Source organism: Podarcis filfolensis, assembly GCF_964270895.1.
Source record: "Podarcis filfolensis genome assembly, chromosome: 10".
Lineage (NCBI taxonomy): Eukaryota > Metazoa > Chordata > Lepidosauria > Squamata > Lacertidae > Podarcis > Podarcis filfolensis.
In genome coordinates, this window is record NC_139612.1 from 19,493,754 (window position 1) to 19,519,153 (window position 25,400).

At 43.4% G+C, this 25,400-nt stretch overlaps 1 protein-coding gene across 6 annotated transcripts in view; it reads right to left on the reverse strand.

Moving 5' to 3' along the window:
- The window catches only part of PTPRZ1 (protein tyrosine phosphatase receptor type Z1), a 105,753-nt gene extending 84,007 nt beyond the window's left edge, over window positions 1-21,746 (reverse strand). For 2 of the 6 annotated variants that reach the window (XM_083574272.1, XM_083574270.1), the window contains exon 1: window positions 21,422-21,746. In XM_083574272.1, coding sequence (XP_083430398.1) covers window positions 21,422-21,488 — 67 coding nt within the window. In that variant the 5' untranslated portion in view covers window positions 21,489-21,746. The remainder of the gene's footprint in view (window positions 1-21,421) is intronic. The other 4 variants (XM_083574271.1, XM_083574269.1, XM_083574274.1 and 1 more) reach the window with 3 other exon arrangements.
- Between the last annotated feature and the right edge of the window lie 3,654 nt (window positions 21,747-25,400).

Below are 25,400 nucleotides of genomic sequence, written 5' to 3' on the forward strand. Positions count from 1 at the left end.
TCACACCAGGTCTCTGAAAGTTTACACAAGTCTAAAGAGCGAACAAAGCCAATAGTTTACTAGCACAATCTTTCTGATATATCTTCTGCAACATCTCCCGCTGTCTCTGAAGACAAAGTTACAGTTAAATTATTAATATTAACCAACATGAAAGGTTTGTAATTTCCTCTGAAGTTCATAACACCTAGTTGTATGGAAGCGATAATATATTTCTCAAATTATACCATATTTTGATAAATAAAAATTGTGGTACTTGATGTGTTCTGCTTAATAAATAATGCTTTTTTGTTATATATGTGAGGAGACAAAGCTCTATAGTTGCTGTTTTAGTGGAATATTCACTGCTGGGAAACAGAAAAACCTGCAATTTTTTGAGGAAAAGAATGTCGGTGACCACTTGAAGGTGGGGTGAAAGGTGAGACATGGGTGAGACAATATTGCTTCTGGACACTATATGTGTGTTAATACAGGAGTAATGTGTGAAGAAAGAGCTTGTTCTGCAGTAGAAAAACATGTGTTGAGATGCACCTATACGAAGCCCAAGATTGGGTATTTGCATTCAAATTTCATATTGCTCCATTTACTTCTCATATTCAGAATTCACCTCTATGCATTTCATCAACAAACAAGCAATTTGTGGGTTTTTTAATTCCCACACCATTTGGCACACAGAAATATTCTGCTTATAGCAAAGCCTCAAAATGTGGAAACAGCGCCAATATTTGCATTATCATAAAAGAGGCATCTTGTTTATTCCTTAACCAAAGCAATCTGGGGCTCTTATTCTACTGAAGTCATTTTCCCTTTTACAAAGCTCATGGGTTTTAATAAAGGCTCCTTTTTTTTCATCTGGAATCTAATTTTGTAGCATACAAAGCTAATTATGGAGCTAGTGTATTTGCCTTTGATCTCAAAGGCTGGAAATTTACTAGGCTCGGGGTTAATTACTACTTTCTATCACAAGCCTTAAAAAAAAGAAAACCCTTCATAAGTCAAGGGTAGATGTAACTATTCTAATCATATACCCTCATAGGAACAGAATCCACAGTATACAAAAAAAGCCACTAATTAACATGAACAGCTAAAAAAAACACTGAACACAAACAAGCAGCATTTACACCTTCAGAATAGTTCCCTTCTTGGTATTAATTGCTAGATCGTGACTTTTAGTAGAGAGAATGCTTGAACTGATGCATTTAACAAATTTGCATTTACTAACTTCTTGCTTTTCCTATCCAGAGTAGTATCTGCCCTTCTTCCACCTTTGCATAGGTGTATTATGTCTTCATTTAAATTTGTTTGAGCAGTTATAATCTGAAGATGGCTCTTAAAATGGCATAAACACCCTGCCTTGGACAGCTGCAGTAAAATTGTACACACGGTTCTGAAGAGCTATTAACTTTGTGTCATAGGCTCCTCCCAGCCACAGTCTGGCTGGCTTTCCCCCCACTTTCCCCCATTTCACATCCATTCTCAGCACTGAAAGCTTCCTTTCCCTGGTCCTCTTTCCCTTCCTTCTTTCCTCTCATTTATACCCCTAGGGAGTAAATCCAGAGGTTTCTGCCTGTGAAATTACCTTTCTCACTTGATTCTTTCTAGCTGTGAGTTAACCTTTCCTTAACGCTCATACAGAGGAAATGTGGGTGCCAAAGCCATGCTATAGCTTCAGCAAATATTAATAAAAAGTGGTACAGAGGCTAAATGTTTAGGAGTAAAGAGGGGTAATCTCTCAGTTTGCACATCTTGTGTAAGACTTAATTGAACAGCTTCTTGCAAGTATCCTGACCCTTACCTCTCTTTTACACCATACTCAGAAAATATGTGGTTACGGGTGGTTTTTTCTTTTTACATTTTAAAAATAAAAATGCATATATATTTCCCCCCCCCCCCGAAACTAATACTGCACACAAGTTTATTTTTTAAAACCAGATATGACTTGCAACAGCATGTGTATTTAGGAATATTTAGGGGCAGCCAGTACTATCTGGACCCAAAGTATTCGCTTAAGGACCCAAGAGAGACTGGAAGGAAATCTCAAACCCTTGTAAAAAGATTTTTATTTTTATTTTTATATGTGTTGGAAGCTGCCCAGAGTGCCTGGGGTAACCCAACTTAATTCATTCTGGAGGTCTGTTCTTAACCTGAAACCGTTCTTAGCCTGAGATACCACTTTAGCTAATGGGGCCTCCCACTGCCACAGCGCGGCTGCCATGCAATTTCTGTTCTCATCCTGAGGTAAAGTTCTTAACCTGAGGTACTACTTCTGGGTTAACGGAATCTGTAACCCAAAGTGTTTGTAACCTGAGGTGTTTGTAACCCGAGGTACCACTGTAATTTTTAACGTACGTTTTGGCATTGTCACCCACAGCTGCAAAGTCATCTAGCCTACGTATAGATGTTCACAAAACTGTTTCTACCCTCTGTGATATTTATTCCATAAATAAGTGCTAGCAATTGACAACAAGTACTCAGTTCACTCAGATTGTTAGGACCAGCTAAGCAACTGCATAAATTCCCTGAATGAGGCATATTGGCAATATACACAGTGATGCAATAGCACAAAACACTGAGTTACATAGTGACTGAAACAATATTGCAGGTGAAAAATATATGGGCAAACATTTAGATTCAAGCACTGGACAGGCCTTGTTTTCAATCTCGGCAATGCAAAGCCTATTCTTACCTTGTCTGCAGAAAACAAAGGTGCTACTAAATTCATAATAAAAGATGGATCAAGATAGAATTAGATTTGCATGCCTGATATTATGAAGCTGACTTCATTAAGTCATTGGTTTAGTTTTATGAAGCAATGCAATGTTTTGAACAATGTACCTTTCATTCAAAGTAATTTCCAACAAGAAAAGAAAGGGGGTGGCAGTTCCTATGGTAGAGCAGGAAATGACTATAAGGTTATTGAAATATAATCAATAGATGGAGCTTATAATAATGTAATGGAAAAAATCAGGCATGCAAGCTGAATTTTTAAGATTATTGTTTCATTATTAAGTGTCATTATACAGTGCAACCTAATGGCTTCTTTGGAGGAGAAAAATATTTCACGTGGCAATTAATAAATCTAAATTAAAAGATGACTTATAGTCCTTTTAGGCTTTAAAAAAGTGAGTGAAACAGGACCCTGAGGCCAAAGAAAATATGAAATTAACCAGCTTATATCCACTGGGCTTCCACTTATAAGATTCTGTCAAGATGTGACTCTTAGATGTCTCTATAATCCTTGACTGGCCTTTTTTAGTTATTTACAAAATATTTCCCCCACTTTTAAGTCCCAGATACTCAAAAAGCAGCTAACAAGGGTCATTGTTCACACTGTTCTTTAAAAGTTTTATTTGCATCTTCATGTTAGAAAAGCTTGTTTCATCCCTGAAGTATATATATCAACATTTTTTAATAAGGAAAAAGTCTCTGTGTGGTGGACTTCCCATGTCATTCTCTGTATTTAAAACTTTCTGTTGCAATTATCACAAGCTTGCATTTCACCACATTCTAGTCACCATTCTAGCCACATTCTAGGCTTTAAAGTTTCTAGTATAATATTCCAGACATTTGGGATACAGTGACCAAGTTGGCATGTAAAAACCACTCACTGTAATTCAGACACTGGCGGAGCTTGCGAGGAAATGAGGGAGAAGTAATCAACTTGCGTCAATATCTGTTGGCAGGGTGCAATGAACCCTCAATGTGGGGGGGGGGCAGAGGAGGCTAAATGTGGCACTGGGGATCCTCCCGAGTGTGAGAGAGGAGCCACCGGCCACTGAAGCCGCTCCACGCATGGTCTCCTCCTGATGATGTGACAGTGCATATGTGCCTTGCAGCACACATATGACATCACACGTGTGACATGCACCAGGCACATGACAACACACACACAATGCTTGCTGGGCCTCCTCAATCCTGGGTGTGAGACGGTGCCGCACACCTGTGTGGTTGGTCATCAGCATTGGCCTCGGCTGGCTGCAGGGACTGACAAGATTGCCTGACAAAATGTAAAACTTTATTGAGCCAATTGGGGTTTGGTGGGTGGGTGATGATCTGGTGGTGGACGCGGTAGGGCCAGGCTTCTGTGGGATCCACCAGCGGGGCATATAGCCAGTTGTGCTTCTAGCACACAGCACAGTTGTTCTGCCTGCCCCTTCTCTGTGTTGTGGCTGCACAGAGGTAGGCAGGCAGCTCATATGTATGGCCTTGCTGTGGAATTATTCAGTCGCCATATTCATAGCCAGGAAGGAATTTGCCTGCAGATGCATTGGGCCTGTCTGGGGGGCGGGGGTTGCCTTCTTTGTTGCAACTGCCACAACTTTTGGCAGAAAAAGGCATTGGATTGAATCCTTAGTCTAAAGCTGGGGGGGGGGTTGGGTATCTAGGTAGTTGCCCCACCCCCGAAATCCAGGATAAAACTCAGGGTACTCTAGTAAAGGGGTCCAAGGCAGGGTTCTGTGCAAAAGCCTAGAGGGGGCTGGTGGGCCACAGAACACTGTGCAGAGTCTTGTGATTTCCCCACAATATGTTCTGAAAAGTTGACCTTAGCTGGAACAATCATTGCATATAACAGTGTGCAGTACGAAGACCATAAATATTGCATTTTATGATGTGGCTGTTGACTTTTAAATAGAATCGTAGAATCATGGAGCTCGAAGGGACCATGATAGTCAATCGTTTTGTATGACAGGAACTATAGTCAAGTGCTTCCTGCCATGTCACAGCGCTGTGGCCTTGAGAAAAGTTACACCTCCCAAAATCCTCCTTTCTACTCAGCTATTAAATATACAGCACGTACCGCATCTGAAGATACTCCAAGTGTCAACCTGGTTCCTGATTTGATCCCAGAATGACCCGCTTTTCCTTAGGATGTCCCTGTTTTCATTTGAGAGGGTGCAGAGAGTTGGAGGGTGTGGAGTTATGCAGCCCCCCAAGCCAAGGAGATAAGCAACTATATAACCTTTAGAAGACATCTGAATTTAGCCCTGCATAGGGAAGTTTAATGTTTTAATATTTTTTATACATGTTGGATTTCTGCCAAGCTAGCAGTTCGAAAGCATGTCAAAGTGCAAGTAGATAAATAGGTACCGCTCTGGCGGGAAGGTAAATGGCGTTTCCATGCGCTGCTCCGGTTCGCCAGAAACAGCTTTGTCATGCTGGCCACATGACCCGGAAGCTGTACGCCGGCTCCCTCGGCCAATAAAGCGAGATGAGTGCAGCAACCCCAGAGTCAGCCATGACTAGACCTAATGGTCAGGGGTCCCTTTACCTTTACCTTTTATACATGTTGGAAGCTTTCTAGAGTGGCTGGGGCAACCCAGTTAGATGGGTGGAGTATAAATATTATTATTATTATTGAATAGGAAGTCCCTATTTTAATCAGAGAAATGTTGGAGGATGTGCATCTGAACACCCAACTACTGTATGTGATAACATCCCATCTCTCACAGCAAAGTGGAGGTGGCTTGACATATAGAGAACTGAACTTTTTTACTTGCTCTGGTTCACGTGCTGCAGCTGCTGCATCATGTGAACATTAGGATTCATTGTTCTGGCCTGCAGCACAGTCAATGCCTCATGGAAGTCCAGCTGGGACACAATAGCTATAAACATCAGCCAATAAAAAAGCAGTGAATTAGTGTCATAGTTACATAAGTAAGACTTTTAAGAGGGCAACATACGCTTATTCCTTTGGATGATTAGCCCTGTTTCTGACACATAACAACACACTCCGTTCCTCATGCTATCTCCTGAGGCTTTCCCTGAGAGCTGAACAGTTTTCCAGGAAGCCATGTATCTTGAATGAACAGAAAATCAGCTTATTTAGAAATCATATATGCATGATACAGAGGAATGTAAAATTATAACAAGTCATGCCAAAAACTAATGAAAGCAGAGCATTTCAGGAAGAAGGAAGCTTGCAGAACTTTGAAGAACATCTCAGGTTCTTAGGATTAATCCTAACAGCTGGCTCTCAAATCTAGCCCTATACATAATTCTAGGACTAGATTAAGGTAGGGTTTTAAAATAGCTGTTAAACCCCCTTACACCAAGTTGAGGATAGCTTTTATAGATTATTTTGCAGGAACAGAAACTTGATTTGACCAAAGTATAAAATCAAGCATGCTTCATTTCCTCAGGGCTTGCATCTGTCATTTTGAACAAATATGAACGTGACAGAGTTACACATGGAACACACTTGCCTATGTGTGACATAATACCCATAGCTAATGATTTACTGAATCCATCAATGCAGTAGGCAATAAATCACATATATTCCCCAGCCAATGTGCAAAGAATTTGGTACATTGCTTATACTAGCCTAGCCGAATTTGTTTTATGAGCAATTTGAAGATTGTGTTGAAAACTCATCCTTAAAGAGAATGTCAGTTGAGTTTTATAAGCAATACTTGGCACTTAAAAGTATCTTTCCCCCTTCTTTTCTGTGAGTTCTTCTTCTTCCAATTCAACAAACCTCATTCCAAGCATCTACTTCCAGATCAAACAGAAAGACTGTAAGTACATCAAGGCATTGAAGACCTTGTTCCTTTCCTTTCTCAACACTACAATAAGCATGACCCCCTGCCAATGTCTGTAATAAAAGTCCAGGTCAAACGTTACAAACTCCCAACTGTTTTCCCCTATCCACCTAGATTCTCTGTGCCACATCCTGTCCAGTTCTTAATAGTGCTTCATCACTAGTAAGAGGTAATTTGAATCACAGCAATAAATGGTTTACTCCTTTTCATTGTTACCATATAATCACAGGCAGCGGTGAAGGCCAACTTGAATATTGGCGGAGTGCAGGTAAGCTCTACCCCACATAATCTATCACATGATGGATGTGATAGATTATGGCACACACACCATTTGAATGACAATGCCCATCAACTTTTGCGGAGCAGCCCCCTCAAATAGTTTATTGGGGGGCAAGACTCTAGAAGTTGGCTCCTATGATGACAGGAGATATACTAGGTGGCATTGAGGCCCCAAAAGCAAAATAAGGCCCAGATTTTGGTAATCATCAATTAGGTCACCTCAGCCTAAATGAATAAATAACAGAAAGAACCCAGTTCCACATCTGTCGTGATTACACAAGAATCTATTTTTTTTCATTACTGAATCATGCCAGACAGCCCTGCCTTACTAAACCAGTGCTTGAGGGGTAGGTGGGGTGGGTGTGGATGGCTTCATTTCAAATTAGCACAGACTTTGTTTAGTCTGTTATCAACTCACCACCTTTATAGCTAGGTAAACTATTTGCTAACAAGCTTGAATTAGTGCATCCACAATGAAAAGAACCATGCTACCATGGGGCTTATTTCTATTCTCTAGCCTTGCCCAAACCAGAGTTGCTTGTAAAGCTGTCAGACACAGCAGGTTGTGGTTTATAAAGCCATATACAACTTGGGAGCAGGATACTGGGAAGATCATTCACCCCTTACAAACCCAGTTGATGGCTATGCTCTGCAGGCGAGGAAGGCCGCCTACAGATATCATCTTATCAGGACGTCTGTTCCACACAATATAGGAACCAGGCCTTTAGTGTCATGGCATCCACTTTTTGGATTTCCCTCCCCTTAAATATTAAACCCTTCTGAAGGTATTCCTCTTCCAACCAGCCCTTTAAGTTGAGATGCAGTCTGCATCTGTATTGGAATTATTAAAAGAAGCTTTTACTGTTTTATTGCTTGTTATCTGCTGCCCTGGCCTCCTTTGGGAGGAATGGCAGGGTGTATATGCAATCAATCAATCCCAGGAGAGTTTTACAATAACTGGGGGGAAATGGGATAATTTTAGATCCACCTGAAAAGAAGTGGGATAGTGTTCTACACCACACCATCCCACTTTGAGAAATACAACAGGTACAAAATCGACCGACCGCATTTGTATAGCTATTGTAAACATTTGAATATTTGGGGGACATTTAGCACATTTGCACACACATTCACATGGGGACATAGGGATGTATAAATTTATCTTTCCCATCCCCATGTTTCCTCTGAGGCTTGCGCTCTAGGAGATGACACCGTGAGTCAGAAAAACCTCCAGCAGATTGTTCACTGTAGTCACGTTGCCATGAAGGGGAAAGCTGGAGCTCCCTCTGTGCAGATAATAAAGACTGCTCATGGTAGGAACATTTCTCTGCAAGATTCCTACAAAAAAAAATCCCACAGCAGACAGCATGATTCAGAAAAGGCACAGAAGCACTGAGAATTAAATAGCAGCAGCAGAAGCACCCAAAATCTTTTTGTATAGACCTACTGGCCGTGAATGAAGAAAGAGAATAGTTCCTAAGCTAAACTTATTTGTATGAACACTTGAATGACAACTTTTGAGTCCATTTTGTATTCAGTTGCTGACTACTGAAGTTTGCTCTCTTGCCTTAACCAACAGATGCCAAACGCTGAAAACTCTCACGGAAAATGGTGACGCAGTGGTGCAGTAAACAATTTTACAGAACAATTGATGACTTAATGTGAAAATTATTGTTTCCCTCAGTTGCTGTTGTTGTTGCAGTATCAGTACAATATGACAATATGTGCTTGCAGCTCTTAAAAGTTTCAGGAGCCACATGCTTCTTTGAAACAGGTTACAGATGTTCATGGTTTATGAATTATATATTACATTTTTATTCCAGATTACTCCAATAGACTTCAGTGAGGCTGCCTGAAGTGCCCAGATTAATCTTTTTCACCTGAAAACACTTGATAAATATTCCTTATTACATAACCCCCACAGTGATAAAACAGACATTTAACAGGGGATGCTAAAACCCCTACAGAAATAAATGAAGTTGTTCATGACAAACTGGGAGGGAAACGTTAACAGCCGCTTCAGTCCCAATATGGTGGCATAACAAACTCTAGGAAAGGCTATGAATAGATATTTATATATTTGTTATATTTTATCCCACGCTTTCTCCCGGGAACTCTGGGTGGCTAAATGCCTCTCATTCTCTCACCCTTTATTCTCACAGCAACCTTGTGAGATGTGGTAGGCTGAGATATAGTGTCTAGCTCAAGGTCAGCCAGTGAACTTAATCTGAACCTAGTCTCTCTGGTCCTTCTGGGAGGAAAGAAGATGGCCTGTTTGGGACAGGGCTTTACTATCCTGGAAGGAGCAAGTTTACTTCTTGGAGGCAATTTTGGATTCAAGGAGCTTGAAGCTCAGGTGGCCTCGGTGGCTAGGAGAGCCTAGTTCCTGCTAAAGCAGCTGAAGTATGTGTTTTCAGGACCTACTATATTAATGTAACTGGGTTTTTCTTTTTAAAAATTATTTTTATTAAAGATTTTCTTGGTTTACCAAAGTACATGTCTTGTCTCTTTTTTTCAGGTTGTACAGTCTCTCTTACAAATCAGTTACATTTGTTGTGGGGCATTAGTGTTGAGTAAAGGTGTCATGGACTTTGAAGACACTCAAACTCAGAATGTAAGGGAGAAACGTGCTAAGAGGAAGGCATGTTTGGCAAATCCACATCGTGATCAACTCCCGCCCAGGAACCAATGTCCCCACTGAGGAAGGAGGTGTGGGTCCAGAATTGGCCTCCACAGTCACCTACGGACTCATTGTTAAAACTGTGTTTATGGAAGACAATCTTACTCGGCTACTAGTGATCGCCAAAGAAGAAGAAGAAGAAGTGTTGAGTACAGTATAAGGTTGGGGAAGAAGAGGGGGGAGAGGAGGGATGGTGTGGTGAGGCTTATATTCTTTTGTATAGTGTACATGTGGGCTTCTGTGTCAACGTCAACTGGGCAGGTTCTCTATTCGTTTATTACATTTCCTTGATTGCAAGAGGTATTGGGGGGCAGGGTGTGGTTGGTTGTCTGTGGCTGTCTGCAGTGGAGTTTGTTTGCATTTGTGATGGGGGGAGGGCTTGTTGGGTCAGGTAAGCCACACTGATTCATATGCTGTCGGTGGATTCTTGTTGTTGCCTTGTTGGGCTGTGTATGTGATAAAAGGGGAGCCATGAAGGTGTCCTCTTCTATTTGTCCCCATCTCAGTGTCAGTTTATTGGTTAGCTTTTCTAGTAAGGCTGTTTCCCATATAATTTGATACAATTGGTCCATATTTACTCCTGACAGGTCCCTCCAGTGTCTGGCTATGAGGCTTCTGGCTGCTGAGAGTGGGTGGGTTATAAGCTTTGTATAATGTGAGTGGTCATTATGATCTGGGCAGAAAGAACTCAATCATAATCTTCAGAATTTTAGTTTTAATGTATAGCCTCCCTTGCAGCAACTCACAGAGCAGTACTGCTAGGTACCTTTGGCCACAGTTAAAAGGGAATTAGAGTTAAAGAAGATATGGTGAGGATTGTTATCCTAGCCAATCCTCAGTTTTGGAGGCTTCTCCCTAGGCAGCATGAGAAGTGTGGCAGAATATAACTTATTCCTTCCACCATTTTTAGTAGTCCCTTCAGTTCTATTATGTGTGAAGTATATAATAATGATGGATCTTCCCCTTTCACACCTATGGCTACCTTCACAAAGGCACAAAAAGGCATGTCCTAACTTAGTCATGCTCATTAATTTCAGGGGTCTTCTCTGAGTAAAACTTAGATGGATACCACCCATGGTATGAAAGCTGTTATTACTCGCCTTGGGTTACTCGGACTGAGTTAAGCCAAAACATGGATCAGACAATAGCCTGTGTTGCACTGTGCTTCCAGGTCTAGTCAATATCCACTGGAAGAGAAGTAGGGAAGAAGAGGCTGAACCTGGCAAAGATGACCAGAGGCCTTCCTTGCATTGGTATTTAACATGAGCTTTCAAGCTTTTTAATTTTCAGTGTTCCAGAGATTCAGTGGATAGTCTGTGCTAAATAATGTCCCTCTTAAGACTTAAATTGCTTGAAGGAAGCCATTCCTATTAAATTCAAATTAAAGCTTTTCCACTGACTGCTGGAATACTGAAATTAGCTGATATACAACATTCAAGGCAACAGAAAGCTAGTCACATTAAAGGAAACGCCTAAAGACTTGCCAAGAAAATTTACATACACTAATGACTGTGTGTGAAATTCTATCACTGTGTGCACAGAAACAGGTCTTTATTCATCAAGATACATCTGGGTGCATTTATTTGTATACAATGTTCAGTACACAAAGCAATTGGAAGAAGAAAACTAGAGCTGCATGTTGATACTTGGGAGATACTATTTGTTTCATTTTCCAAAAACTTTCTAGTGATTTTTTCTCTCTCCATTCTGCATTTCTGGAGATAAAATATTTAAAGTTGTTACTTAGCTGCAACAACTTTTCAGAGCTATCTAGACATCACTTAATGGAAGTGTTTGGCTCTAAGTCAATTTAGTTCCATTGATATCCTTATGACAGAGCTGACTTAATTGGATGGACGACTGAAGTTTTATTAATTCTCCAACCAAGCCAGAATTCTTCACATGCACAAAATATGCGAATTTAATTTTGCTAATAACGTCTGGGATCAGTAACCCATAAATTTCAAAGTGGGTCACATGAATGGGTGCTGGGATTAAAAACCTGTGAGAACAAAGACCAACAAATGCTCAGTGCAAAACTGCACTGCTCTGGTTGTTTCGGGATATAAAGGAGCTACTGTCACAGCAACACCTGTAGCCATAAATATCTACAGCAGCAGCACTCAACTCTGATTACTCTGCCACCCACTTCTACATTTTTACCAAATAAAAAGACTTTCACTGCTATATCAACCATGGCAACACATTTTTGTCATTGAGAGCCAGATTCAACTACCCATTTCTGTTAGAAGAAGCCAGTGCAAGAACTCCTGCTAGTGCAGTGAGGCTTCCCCCCTCCCCCTGCATCTTCCCTCCCCAAGGAGCAAGCAGGGGGAGGAAAGGAGATCATTCCATTGGGCAAGCAATTCCACTCTCAGTGTTTTCTTTGTAGGCTACTCTCCTTTAGCTTCCTTTTAAAACCTGTGCGCTATCTCTGTAGTCTCTCTTCTCTCAGTTCATCTGTTTTATTCCCTGTCCCTTATTGTTCTGTCTCTGTATCTCCATCTGTTATCTCCTCCCCTTTGCTTTTCATGCTCTATTTTTGCCCATGCCTCGTTGCTAAACAGCAACAGTACTAAAGGTGTCTACCTCCCAGTAATTCACATACTAATAGCTTTTGTAGCTATTACATACCTAGGTTTGCAACTACAGTGGGAATTGTATCTTCTCTCTACTGTCCTGTTTCAGCCTTTTCAAGTATCTCTCCTGTCCTAATTTTTTAGGAAACAAGTACAGTCCACCATCCGTACCATACATGCTTAAGGCAAAGCTCTAAAGGCGAGATACAGGATAGGCATTGCAAACAACCCGTGTACTGAAGTTGTATATATAAAGCTGGCATGTGGACACCCTTTAGTTATGCTGATGCAAAACCCTATAATTTTTTTATCACAATACACAGTGCTATTTTTCTAGAAAAAGAGGTGCTGGAACTCACCACAAAAGCCTTCCTTGTTCTCTTATAATGGCAATGGCACCCACCTGAGAGGTGCCAGAACTGACTTCTGGCTGGAAAAAAGCCCTGACAATAGAGATGCTCATACAGCATCCCTCATAGGAGAGTGGGTTCATCGCTGGTGGCTATGCCCCTCTGCCACCTAGCATTCTGGCAATTCCCCATGCCAGCCGTGCATTTTAGCCAGTGTGCGAAGCAGTCCTATATGCATAGAATGCCTGCATTGCAATGGGGGAAGACTGGGCCTACCAGGACCTTATCTTACATGGAAACACTCTGCATGAGTAGGCTGCATGCACATTGGGGTATTTAACACATTGGCCAAAAACACCCAGCTTGAAGTGGGAGGTGTAGCATGGGTGCTTTTAGCGTCCCTGAGAGAAGGAGAAGCCAGGGTTGAGGATACTCTAGGCAAAGCCCAGGTGAGAGATGGGATGCATGGCCACTGTTGATATGTGTGAATTCTTATGCCATGGACTATGTGGGTGGTTGGAGGTACTGAAGATATAAGTGCTTTTTTTGGTGCTGCTCTTAACTGGATTGAGATTAATACCCACCTGCATTTGCTGTTGCCTTATTGTAGTAAAGGGGAACATATAGCCCTCTTGATGCTATTGGACTACAGCAGGCATAGGCAAACTCGGCCCTCCAGATGTTTTGGGACTACAACCCCCATCATCCCTGACCACTGGTCCTGTTAGCTAGGGATGATGGGAGTTGTAGTCCCAAAAACATCTAGAGGACTGAGTTTGCCTATGCCTGGACTACAGCTTCCATGATTCCTAACCATTTGCCACTGCTCTTGTCATATCCTTCTGATCACTCCCTGACGTTAGAACATGAAGAAGTGCTAGGGGGATCAATTATAATGACTGTGTGAAGGTACATTGATGAAAAGAAGGCGGATTCCAGAATAATACACTGTAGACACATGGAATTTCCTGTGAAATTGAACAGCAATTCTTCCTACGTGAGGAAGCAGGAAAAAGCTGAAATGAACTTAGTGAATACTGTTTGGAAATGTCTACTTTATGGGTAATTACTGGGTAATTATACTGGAATAGTCACTTACATGCAGCAGTAAGTGTTGAGCTCTAAAAATATATATGTGATGATGTACAGAGTGGTACATGCCAATATAACATATTTTTCAATTTCCAAGAACGACTCCAGCACAAAACCACCAAATTACAACTAATGAAGTTCAGTTCTATCACCTGTGGCCTGAACCAAGATGATTTTTAAATTCCATTGCAGATGTTAATTAATATAAAAATCATGTCATTGATATGTCATTTTCAACACTGGTGTGTGAATGTTTACTGTCCTTACTTCAAATGCATTTAAGCTTTAACGTAATGTCAATCTGGTTTGTTTGCATTGTACTGCATTGCATTCCCTGCTCACCTCACCTGTTTACATTTTTCCTGTCTACAGCTGCCAACAAAGGGTAACACTTCATGCATCTGATGGATTCTAGTCTATGAAAACTTGTGCTATAATAAATGCATTAATCATTAAAGCATCACAATACTTTTGCTAAGATAGTTGTCATTTTGGAAAATATTCCAGACTCTGTGATACTCAATCTCTTCCCGCCCCCTGCCCCCCACTGTATTATTAACATGGTGTGATCTTGCCATGGCTACTTTAACAGTAATGCCAGATAATCTTGCTGCACAACCTAACTTATTACATTGTGTTCAACACTGCCACTGTTCCACAGGTTCTAGAAAGCCCAGAAAGAATTCTGAATTTCAGATATACTATGAAAAAAACTGAGCCAGTGGTGACCATTGCCACCAGTTTGTTTTGTAATAAAAGTTTCAAAGCCCTGAGGTCACATTTTATCTATAGTGAGGGTCAAGTAAACTGCTAGAAAGTAAGTAGTGTGGGACTGGGATTGTTTTATAGTACAGTGGTGCCTTGGGTTACATATGCTTTAGGTTACAGACTCCGCTAATCCAGAAATAGTGCTTCAGATTAAGAACTTTGCTTCAGGATGAGAACAGAAATTGTGCTCCGGCGGCGCGGCAGCAGCAGGAGGCCCCATTAGCTAAAGTGGTGCTTCAGATTAAGAACAGTTTCAGGTTATGTACAGACCTCCAGAACGAATTAAGTACTTAACCCTAGGTACCACTGTAGTGTGTTCCTTAAAAAGCACATATGGGTTAAGAGAAACTGCCATGGAAATGAGAATTACATCTCTTTTAGGCTGTATATATTATTGGCCTGAACACAGAAGCAATAGGAATAGCCTCCATGGCAGCTCCACAAGGAGGCTATCACATCTGCAGTGGTTTATCCAATGGATCATTGATGTTATATGGATTGTTTTCATGATCTTGGAGTGGAACTTCCATCACCCTTCCAAGGGAAAGGTATCTCAGACATCAGGTCAGTTTATTCAAAAACTATAGAAGTATAGTGATTAAGAGAACGAGGTAAGAACCATAGCTGACCGTAGGTAAGCTACAATATCTCAACCTAACAGCCTTCATTTGTAATATGGGGATAACAATACTAGAAAAGGCCAGTTCATTTCAATGGACTTGTTCTAAGCATGACAAAGTCTGGATCAGGCACAATATACACAAAGTGCTTTGAGCACTTAGAATACATGCTGCATAAATAACTGTATTAACATTATTACCACTGCCAGAAGACCATGAATAACGCTCCCCATGCTGCAGAGACCCTCCACACGATAAGCTTAAAGTGCTGATTACAGCCGCCACGTTAAGTAGATGCGCTTGTTCCCAATCAGGGGAGGACTGGATGTAAATCAGTCTAAAACCCAACTACGGCATCCTACTTTATTCCCCCAGATTTAGTCTGATTGCTTCTTTATTTAAGGATGTGTTGATGTGATGGGCAGAACAACTTGGATGTGTATAAATGTTACTTCCATACACTTCCTTGTGCATAGATGTTGCTCTATATAGATTTCACCATGGGATATGTTTTTTAAAAAAACTTATTTAAGTTGCCTTTAGGATTATTATTTTTTAAAAAAATGTGGGTGAAGGTATTCTGACTCCCACATGACATCAGAAACAAAGAGGTGCAATATCAGAAACTAAACAAGTGATTAGGGTGCAATATTCTAATTGTCTGGAGCAACCTCATTAGCCTCACTGAATTATTTTCTGAAGGTGACTTGTAAACTCACCCATTCATACTCCTTGCCCACATTTTCTGCAGAGCAAGTTCATTTCTATCTGAAATCTTTGTTAAAACAGGGGCAGTGTGCCTTCGCAAAAATACTTCAGAAGTTTTGGGGGCTAAAAAGACCTGTATATATTAGTAGTTAAGTTTCTTTGAAAAAGCTGCCTGTACAGTAATGAGTACATTTTACTTTTAGCTTATAGCTTTAAAGACTTTTCGCTTTAAAGATTTTCTTCCTGTTGATTTATGTTTCCTTATGCAGAACCCTCTGGTGTGTTCAAACAGAAGTTGTCTTAATGAGATGAGTTTATAAGCACAGTGACAAGAGAGGTGCAATACTGGGAAGGCTCACAAATGGTGCGTGAAGTTTTAAGAATAAGGCTTTCAGCTGTGATACTCGATTTCTAGAACCGACTCAGTCGTCCAACCCTCGAAGGAAAACTTGAAGAACACTGTTTCAAGATAAATTGAAATTGTCAGCAAAAGAGCTGAACCTTCTCGCCCTTAAATTCCTAATTAGAGCAGCCACAGTGGGAACTGACCATTTAAATGACAAGTGCAAGAAAGAAGGAAAACAAGACTTGCTAAGATGACAGTTCTCAAACTAATTACTTCGCAGTAATCCCACAGTATTCAATGGAAACTACGTCAGATGCAAAGACAATGCAGGGGAACCAAAGTAAGATTTAAGCCCTTTTCAGGCCTATTGGGGGAAAAACCAGTTCTTAAATAGGCTGAAATTCAATACTGTACTTTAGCACAACTAGGTTGCCAATTCGGCTGTAAGTGACTCAAGCACTTTGAAGAATGCTGTGAGGGGAAACCGGGGGGGGGGGGGGGGCATTGTATCAGTTCATGACTGCAACTTTGTCCCTTCCAGATGTTGCTGGACTTCCATCAGCTCCAGCCAGCATGGCCAGGGTGATGGGGATTGTAGTACAGCAACATAAGGATAGCTCTACTGCTAACACCAAGGTTAAAGGTTCAATCCCCGTATGGGACAGCTGCATATTTAGGTTGAACTAGTAGATGATCCTCAGGGTCCACCTCTGATTCTATGATTTCGCAACATTTGGAGGAGAGCTCCAGGTTGGGAGAGGCTGCATTATAGTACAGTGGTACCTCGGGTTAAGTACTTAATTCTTTCCGGAGGCCAGTTCATAACCTGAAAATGTTCTTAACCTGAACCACCACTTTAGCTAATGGGGCCTCCTGCTGCCGCCGCGCTGTTCTCATCCTGAAGCAAAGTTCTTAACCTGAGGTACTATTTCTGGATTAGCGGAGTCTGTAACCTGAAGCATATATAACCTGAAGTTTATGTAACCTGAGGTACCACTGTATCCACTCACCACTGCTTCTAAAATGAACTATTTATATGATGTGGCAAATGTATCCAAATATTGTAACAGTAAATAACATTGCTCCATGGAAATTATTGCAACATACTAACAATTGCAAACTTAATGCTATCTCATTTCTTATACATAGTGTCCACACACTGTTTTCATTTGTTCAGCTTTTCAAATGTCTTGCAACAATCAAATGTAAAATGTTAGTAGTTTTCTTTGTACTCCAGCAGTGTACATTTGGAGAGTGTGGATTTGGAGAGACTTGTCAATTTTCTTGGGGGGGTGGGGGGGTAGATATAAACCCTCTGAATCTGATCTCAGAGTATTTGTGGGTGAAACTTATCATATCATTTGTATCATTCTTGACCTTTTGCTCAGCCTCTGGTTTAATCTGTGCACTGCCATTTATACTCATATGGTCAAGATTCACTAAATAGGCCCCAACCAGTCTCAATGGAGAGAAATAAACAAAGACAGTACAAAAGATCATTCAGTTGAGGAGTTACCGCTGGCCATTAATGTGCAACCAGGCAATACTTTCCAGAGATTTAAGACTGGGGAGAGGCAAAAGACTAGTAAGGATGCCAAACACCCACACATTCATGTATGCAGCACAGCTGAAGATATGAATAATGGTGCTCCCAAGAGGAGGATATTTCATACAAGTATATTATAAGCAACACAACGCAAAATGAAGAAAAAAAGTTGCACTGAAACGAAGCAAATGAACTTGCAACAGTGCACCATGAACTAAGTCTACATATCATGATCAGTCAAATCAGTCTTCAGCATCATCATGACAAACACTTTTCATGCTAGTATTACCGAGTAGTTAAAGGCAAAGGGACCCCTGACCATTAAGTCCAGTCACGGACAACTCTGGAGTTGCGGCGCTCATCTCGCTTTACTGGCCAAGGGAGCCGGCGTACAGCTTCTGGTCATGTGGCCAGCCTTGACTAAGCCGCTTCTGGTGAACCAGAGCAGCGCACAGAAATGCCGTTTACCTTCCCGCCGGAGCAGTACCTATTTATCTACTTGACTTTGACATGCTTTCGAACTGCTAGGTTGGCAGGAGCAGGGACCGAGCAACGGGAGCTCACCCCGTCGCAGGGATTCGAACCGCCGAGCTTCCGATCGGCAAGTCCTAGGCTCAGTAGTTTAGACCACAGCGCCACCCACGTCCCCACCGAGTAGTTACTATATATTTATTTATATCACACCTTTTCCCCAGATGGGACTCAAGGAGGTTATATGTATGCCCCATGTGCACAAACACAAAGATTTCCTCAATAATTTTGAAACTAGACTTTTTTATAATAAAAAAAATACAAAACCAAATGTTAGGCAAAGTGGAAATATTGAATAGATTAGAAAACTGTAACAGGTAACGAGCATCCAAATTTACTATGATACTCCAGTACTTAGTACAGTATATTCATTCATGGGAACAATCCCATAGTTCAGTATACAAGTCATTCTCACTCAAGAGGATCAACAACAGACTAACCCTGAGATGATACAACCTGCTATAGTCCCTCGAGTCATATTTGAAAAATAATCAGGGGCCTTCAGATGTATATAGCTAATGTTACACCTGATGTATGAATAAAACTCTTGATCTTATTGGTGCTGTATGTTTTAGCATGTCCAAGTTTCATATTCACTTATCACAAATTAGCATTCTGTTTTTCAATGTAAGCTTTGTGGATCTTCAGTAAGGAAATGTTTCATCAAGTCTGCAAAACTCAAGGTTCTGTTTTACGTCTTTTAACTAAGATGATTTATAATATAAAGCTACAGAAAAAGCAGGCTTTTTAAAAATAAGGCTCAATAAATATTCCTGTAGTATTAAGGTTGCAAGCAACAGATGCAGACAAAAAAACAATAATTTCCTCATTATGAGGAAATAAATGAAGTTCATCTACTGTTGAGTCTGCCACTGACTTCAGTTAGTGGATTTCTGCTACTATACCTATTTTGACCTACAGTTGAGGACATACTATTTTCATTAAAATGACCTCTTTGTAAAGAATCAACCCCAAACACTTAATAGTCACAATAAGAATGGCATTAAATTACTCAAGTCATTTTAATGTAACCTCTGTTGAACCAGTCACAGTTAGCTACAAATTAAGCCCTTCCAGCAGTCTTCAAAATGGGAACTCAGATTACTTTTATATGTGCAATAAATCATACATTTAATATAATGGCATCTCTTGCATAGCTGGTATATGACACTGATCCCTTACAGTTTACAAAGGTTTAATGAACCAAAGGCAGCAGAACCTATTGGACAAAAATGTAGGTTAATATCTACTTTATCTGTTGTAAAACTGGACATGGGTATAAATGACTGCAGGAAATATTTACTTTCACTCACAGCACAGGAAGCAATATGCTCTAGTCCTCTGTTTGGCAAACGCTAATAATGTAACCACAGACATCGTTATATGTTCCATGCAAATACAACCCGGCCGCGTATTTCATTTCATTTTACATTTATTGGACAAAATTAAAAAAAATCCTTCCAGTAGCACCTTAGAGACCAACTAAGTTTGTTATTGGTATGAGCTTTCGTGTGCATGCACACATGATTGGACAGTTAGTCGTTTTGCTCGCACGCCTAGCTCATCTATTTGACACGATTCCTTCGAGAAATTCCCACCCTCGCCCGCTCTCACTGCATCCCACTTATGACACCCCCATCCCCACCCTCATTGGACACAAGTGTCATTCATGTCAATGGCAACAGCTCTCACATTCGTGGCTTGAGGTTGCTACTCAGTGACAACTGCCCGAACACGCAGTGCAATCCAACACAGAGCACATTGCACAGGCAGGTCGATGCCTGTTTCCAACGCATTGTTTGGACTGTAGGCAATTTCTCATTCAGTGACTCTCTTCCTTCCCTCTCTCTCTTCCTTATGTCATGTGCAGATGCCAACAGGAGCGCTTCCTCCTGCCTGGCTAGGCAGAGAACAAATGGCTGAAGCAGCAGCATCTCTCTCCCCCCCCCCCGCCCCCCATTTCCCTGCTTCCTTGTGCACAGCTTATGCCTTGGGGGCATCCCTTCCTTCCTGCTCTGCAATGCAACCAAGCGAGGCTTTCCCTTGTGGTTTCACAGTTAAGGGAAAAGGAAGGGGGAAGGAGCCCCCCCTCCCAGCTTCCTCCCAATTGATGCGTCTGCTGGCAATTCCGGAGAGAAACAGGGGCACCCCGCCTGGAGCAGGTCAGGAGGGTGCAGGGGTGCCAACTTGAATAAAATATTTGGGGAGCTCAGGTACGCCCCGCCCCTCATAGTTGACCACATTACGTGGTGCATGCACACCATTTGAATGGCAATGCCCATCAACTTTGGGGGCCCCAGTCTCCTCAAATATTTTACTGGGGGGGGGGAGTGAAGACCCCTCAGCCCCTAGAAGTTGGCTCCTATGGGCCCATGGACATAGCCAGGATTTTTGTTAGGAGGGGCAGGCCTTTTGTTGGGGGGAGCAGAACCTCAGTTTGCTAATGCAAACTGCTAACGCTAATGTTTATTGATTTCTATTTATTATAGGGGGCCAGCTGCCCCTCCATGCCCCCATTGGTTACGCCCATGGGCAAGCCCTGCCCCACATTTGAATTGGCCCCTCAAATATTTATTGGGGGGCAAAGATCCGTTAGCCCCTAGAGGTTGGCTTCTACGGGAGGGTGCCAACTTGAATAAAATATTGGGGGGTAAGCCCTTGGACATAGCCAGGATTTTTGATATGGGAGGCAGAACCTCAGTTTGCTATGCATTTTTATTATCGGGGGGGGGCAGCTGCCCCTCTCTGTCCCCCCTTTGCTATGCCTATGGGTAAACCCCGTCCCACACAATCGATCCGGTGCACGCACACCATTCAATGGCAATGCCCATCAACTGGGGGGGGGCGGCCCCCTCAAATATTTTATTGGAAGGGGGGAGATCCCTCAGCCCCTAGAACTTGGCATTTAGGGGAGGGTGCCAACCTGAATAAAATAAGAGGGGTGAAGCCCCGCCCCACATAATCGATCGCAAGAATCGGAGCATGCACCCCATTCGATTGGCGGTGCCCATCAATTTGGGGGAGAGAGCAGCTCAAATATTTTATGGGGGGGGTTTCTGAAGGGACCTCGGCCCCTCGGAGTTGGCTCAGGCTGACCCGAGCTTCCCTCATGAGAGACCCTGGGGAAACAGCAGGTGCTTCTTATTCATTATTCCTCTTCTGTTCCCTCAGGGGCTCTCCCTCCCTTCCACACACACGCGACGGAATGGCTGCCCTGCACCTCAGGCTCCGCGCACATCCCGAGAAGTCTTCCTCAAGTTTGGGAGCGAGGGGAATGGCAGACCCCCCCGTTTCGAGAGAGGGGACCTCCCGCCCCCGGGCCCGTGAGGCTGGAGGCGAGGCGACGCCGGGCGAAGTTGCCTCCCTCACGCGCCACAAACACTCACCGAGTCGGCAGAGGCAGAAGAAGAAGAGCGGCAGGGACGCGAGCAGCCAGCGCCGGAGGATTCGCATTTCCACACCGTCTCGGCTGCTTCTTTCCTCCCCTCGAAATGGAAAAGAAAACACCGCCCTCTTATTCGCTCGGTTCTCTCCGGGCCAGTGAGGGCGTTGCGCCTGGTGGGGAAGGAAGCGAGCGAGAGAGAACGAAATAATCCCCGCCAAAGACACTCTCTCTCTCCGCGAGGGACTTCGCAGCCTCCTCGGACCGAATGCGCTCCGAAAGAGCGCTGTTGCGGCTCGCGCGGCCGGTGTCTGCGCGTGCGCGTCTGCGCGTAGCTGCGAGAAAGGAGGGGGGGGGACGCATGTAGCTCGCGCGCGCGCTACGCTGGAAGAAAAGAGCTGCGCGCGAGACGCAGGCGGAGTTGGCGCGCGAGCGCGACTTAGAAGGAGCAGAGCGCGGGGAGGGGAGGGAGGGGGAAGGTTTGGCGGGAAGGCGGGGGGCGAGACGAGAAGCGCCCCGCGTGAGGGGAAAGAGAGCGCCTCAAAACCAGGCAGGCGGCTTGGACCCCGAGCATCCTTCCTTGAGGCTCTTGCTCCTCGCCGCCGCCGCCGCCGCTGCTGTTGCTTCAAGTCTCTCACGCTCCTCTCCCCTCAAGAAAGCAGGAGACGAAGAGAAGCGCTACCTCAGAGCTTGCGGAAAAGATGAGGTGGAGATTTTTCGTCCTGCCACATGCCCGGAATTTCCCGGACACACAGAGAGTACCGCGGTCCTCAGCCCCTCTGCCTCTCATGCTCCATTCAAAATCATAGTCGTGCCCCCCCCCAAAGCTCAGCGCCCAGTGTGACCTAACTGGTCGTGCTCCCCTAAATCCCCCTCTGGGAACGGCTCCCCGGGATCAGCTACCTAAAGGCTTCCTCACTTTCTAATGGCAGAGCAAGCCCCACATTCTGTCCATAGCTGTCAACTTTTCCCTTTTCTTGCGAGGAATCCTATTCGGAATAATAAGAGTTTGGATTTGATATCCCGCTTTATCACTACCCAAAGGAGTCTCAAAGCGGCTAACATTCTCCTTTCCCTTCCTCCCCCACAACAAACACTCTGTGAGGTGAGTGGGGCTGAGAGACTTCAGAGAAGTGTGACTGGCCCAAGGTCACCCAGCAGCTGCATGTGGAGGAGCAGGGAAGCAAACCCGGTTCACCAGATTATGAGACTACCGCTTTTAACCACTACACCACACTGGCTCTCAGTTTTAAGGGAATTTCCCTTAAAAAGGGGGAAAGTTGACAGCTATGATTCTGTCCCATGGGGTCATTTCCCCACAGACCTGTGAGAGGTAGGGTTGCCATATTTCATAAATCAGTACGCCCCAAAAGTTTTTGAGCATTTTTTTAGGAAGACCCCAAAATTGACAAGCTTTTTAAAGGAAAACCCCAAAGTTTCTTTTAAGCCCCAGAGTTTTTTAATCCCAAAGTTGTTGAGCTTTTTTTTCCCTTTCAAAACACACACACACAAAGATTTCCAATTGACTTGCCTAAGATCCAAGACAAAGCACCACCTTTGAAATCCCTGTAATGTCCAGACATATGGCAGCCTTATATTTCAGCCTCTATTAGTGATAAGCAAAGGCTATGGTAGCCCATAGAGCTGGCTTCACTCTGTGAGTGTGGATCTTCTTACTATCCTTTTTACAGCAATTGGGCACATGGGATTCTGCCCTTAGGGTGCTTCCTGAATTATTGCAACTGTTAGCAGCCCTCGGACATCAAGATTAGGAGGAGTTTGACCTAAACTCTGGCACCACTCATTTAAAAAATGAAGCTGCCAAATTAAGTTTGCACCATTCTCTTGAATCCCAACAAGTGTGAGAAAGCTTCACATTCTGGTTTAGCCATTCTCCATTCAAGAAACATCCGCCCTTCCCCTGTCCCCCAGAAACAGTACTTCTGTCTTATCCGGATTCAACCTCAATCCGTTAGCCGTCATCCATCCTCCAGACACTCACACAGGACATTCACCGCCTTCACTGGTTCTGATTTAAATGGGAGGTAGAGCTGGGTATCATCTTCTAATCAAGAGCGTAAAAGAGGCAATGAGAGGGGCTGTGATCAACTCTCAGCTGCCAACACAAAGGCGATTCCGTGTGGGGTTCTCCAGCCCCTGCTTGGTCTGCCTTGTCTACATTAATTATGGCCAAGACAAAATGGAGCACCAGTACTTTACTGGAGCAGTAAAGTTATCAGGGCAGCAAAGCTTTATTGAAAGTGCACATATTTATTTGGCTGCTCAGAGACCAGGAGTGGGGGAGAATTATTTCAACACGTTGCAGACCAGCTGATTTATTTTGGCTTCATGACTTGGATGCTCATCCCTCAGTAACTTAGTCCTTATCATGACTTTCTTACTTATTTCTTCTAGGGTTGCCATATTTCAAAAAGCAAAAATCCAGTGGCCAGAAGGGGGAGCTATGCAAGATGTCGCCATGACGGCAGTAGCCCAAGATCTCTGATCAGCATGAGCTCCCTTTGTCATAAGACAGCAAAGTGGGTTTTCATACCCTGAAACATCTTAAAGGCTCTCCTATTTGATGAGAAGGGCTGAGCGTCCAGAGAGACAGAACAAGCTCATCGGGAAACACTCCGCTTCAGATGACAAGCTGTTCTTATCTATGACTTAATTTTCTATGCAAGTCCATACAAGAGATAAAAGATTGCTTGGTTCACCTAATGGAACTGTAGGGGAAGCAGTTTAATTCAGCTTTGCTATGATTCCCTTGATTATGTCTGTCTTACGGTATCTGCAAATGGTCTAACCACTGAATATCTCCATGGCAAGCGTTCAGTAACCATCTGAATCCCCACTCTTGGTAAGTAAAAATCATCATCGATCCTACCACATCCTGCATTATACCTTATTTAACTGTACATGGAAAACCCACTTTATAGTCTCTTTTATCTCCATCACACAGATTAACCTCCTAAGCTGTCCAGTGTGGGCCCTGGACAGAAGTCTCTGCTCAGTTTCCCCTAGACAGCGATGCTGACTAGGGTCCTACACTGTGGGTACCTAGCACATGCCCACTGCAATGTCATGACATCACATTGCTGCAACATCATGACATCGCAGCATGGTGTGTGCACATGTGTTCCGGTGCCACTGCGGCGCCTAGACCAGGGCCAGCACCTCTGCTGCAGGTTCTCTGTCTGCTGTGTGGCCTCCATCCACTGCCCCAGTGGGCCCCAACAGAGGCTCTGGAGGCACAGGTCCTAGCCTAGCCACTGTGGTGGCATCTGAGTGCCAAAGGTAAGGCAGCAGGGTGACGGTGGCAGCACACAGTGATGGGAGGGTGGCGGTGGAGACTGGGCACCCCCAACAAAAATTGTTGGTGCCAGTGCCCCTATGGCTGACTCTGTCCATAAGAAATGATGCTCCCATGACTTCCCTGGTCTAATGAGGCCCAACAGCAAGGACTTTCTGCTGCAGCCTGATTCTCCAACTACCTGGTAAGCCTAGAAGGGAATGACTGTTTTGGAGAGGGCTGGCAGTTGGCCGAGCCTGTTCAAGCCAGTCCCAATCTTTGGAAAGCTGTTTGGCTTGCCTTGCACTGGGCTCAGAGTTTCTGAACCTCACCTATTCTGATTCTCATTAACGATGCCCAAGCAAAAAAGGATGGCAAAGCTTTGGTATTTCAAATGTCATCGGTGCCCTGTGCAAGGCCAAAATTCGGCACCCCCTGCCTCTCACCTTCTGTTCAGTACATCTTAGTTGTGATGCCCTGCGGCAACCCCTAGGCTTGGCACCGAGTGTGGTGGAACCCATTGCACTGTCCTAAATCCACCTCTGGCCAGTCCTGCAGTTATATAAAAATACATCATCTGCTGTGCAAAATTTCACTGTTCAGAATTCGTGCAACACATAAATCCTGCTCCGTAGCAAATTTGTGCATGCTTCCAGAGCCTACAAATGCAGAGACCTCCCCACCCCCT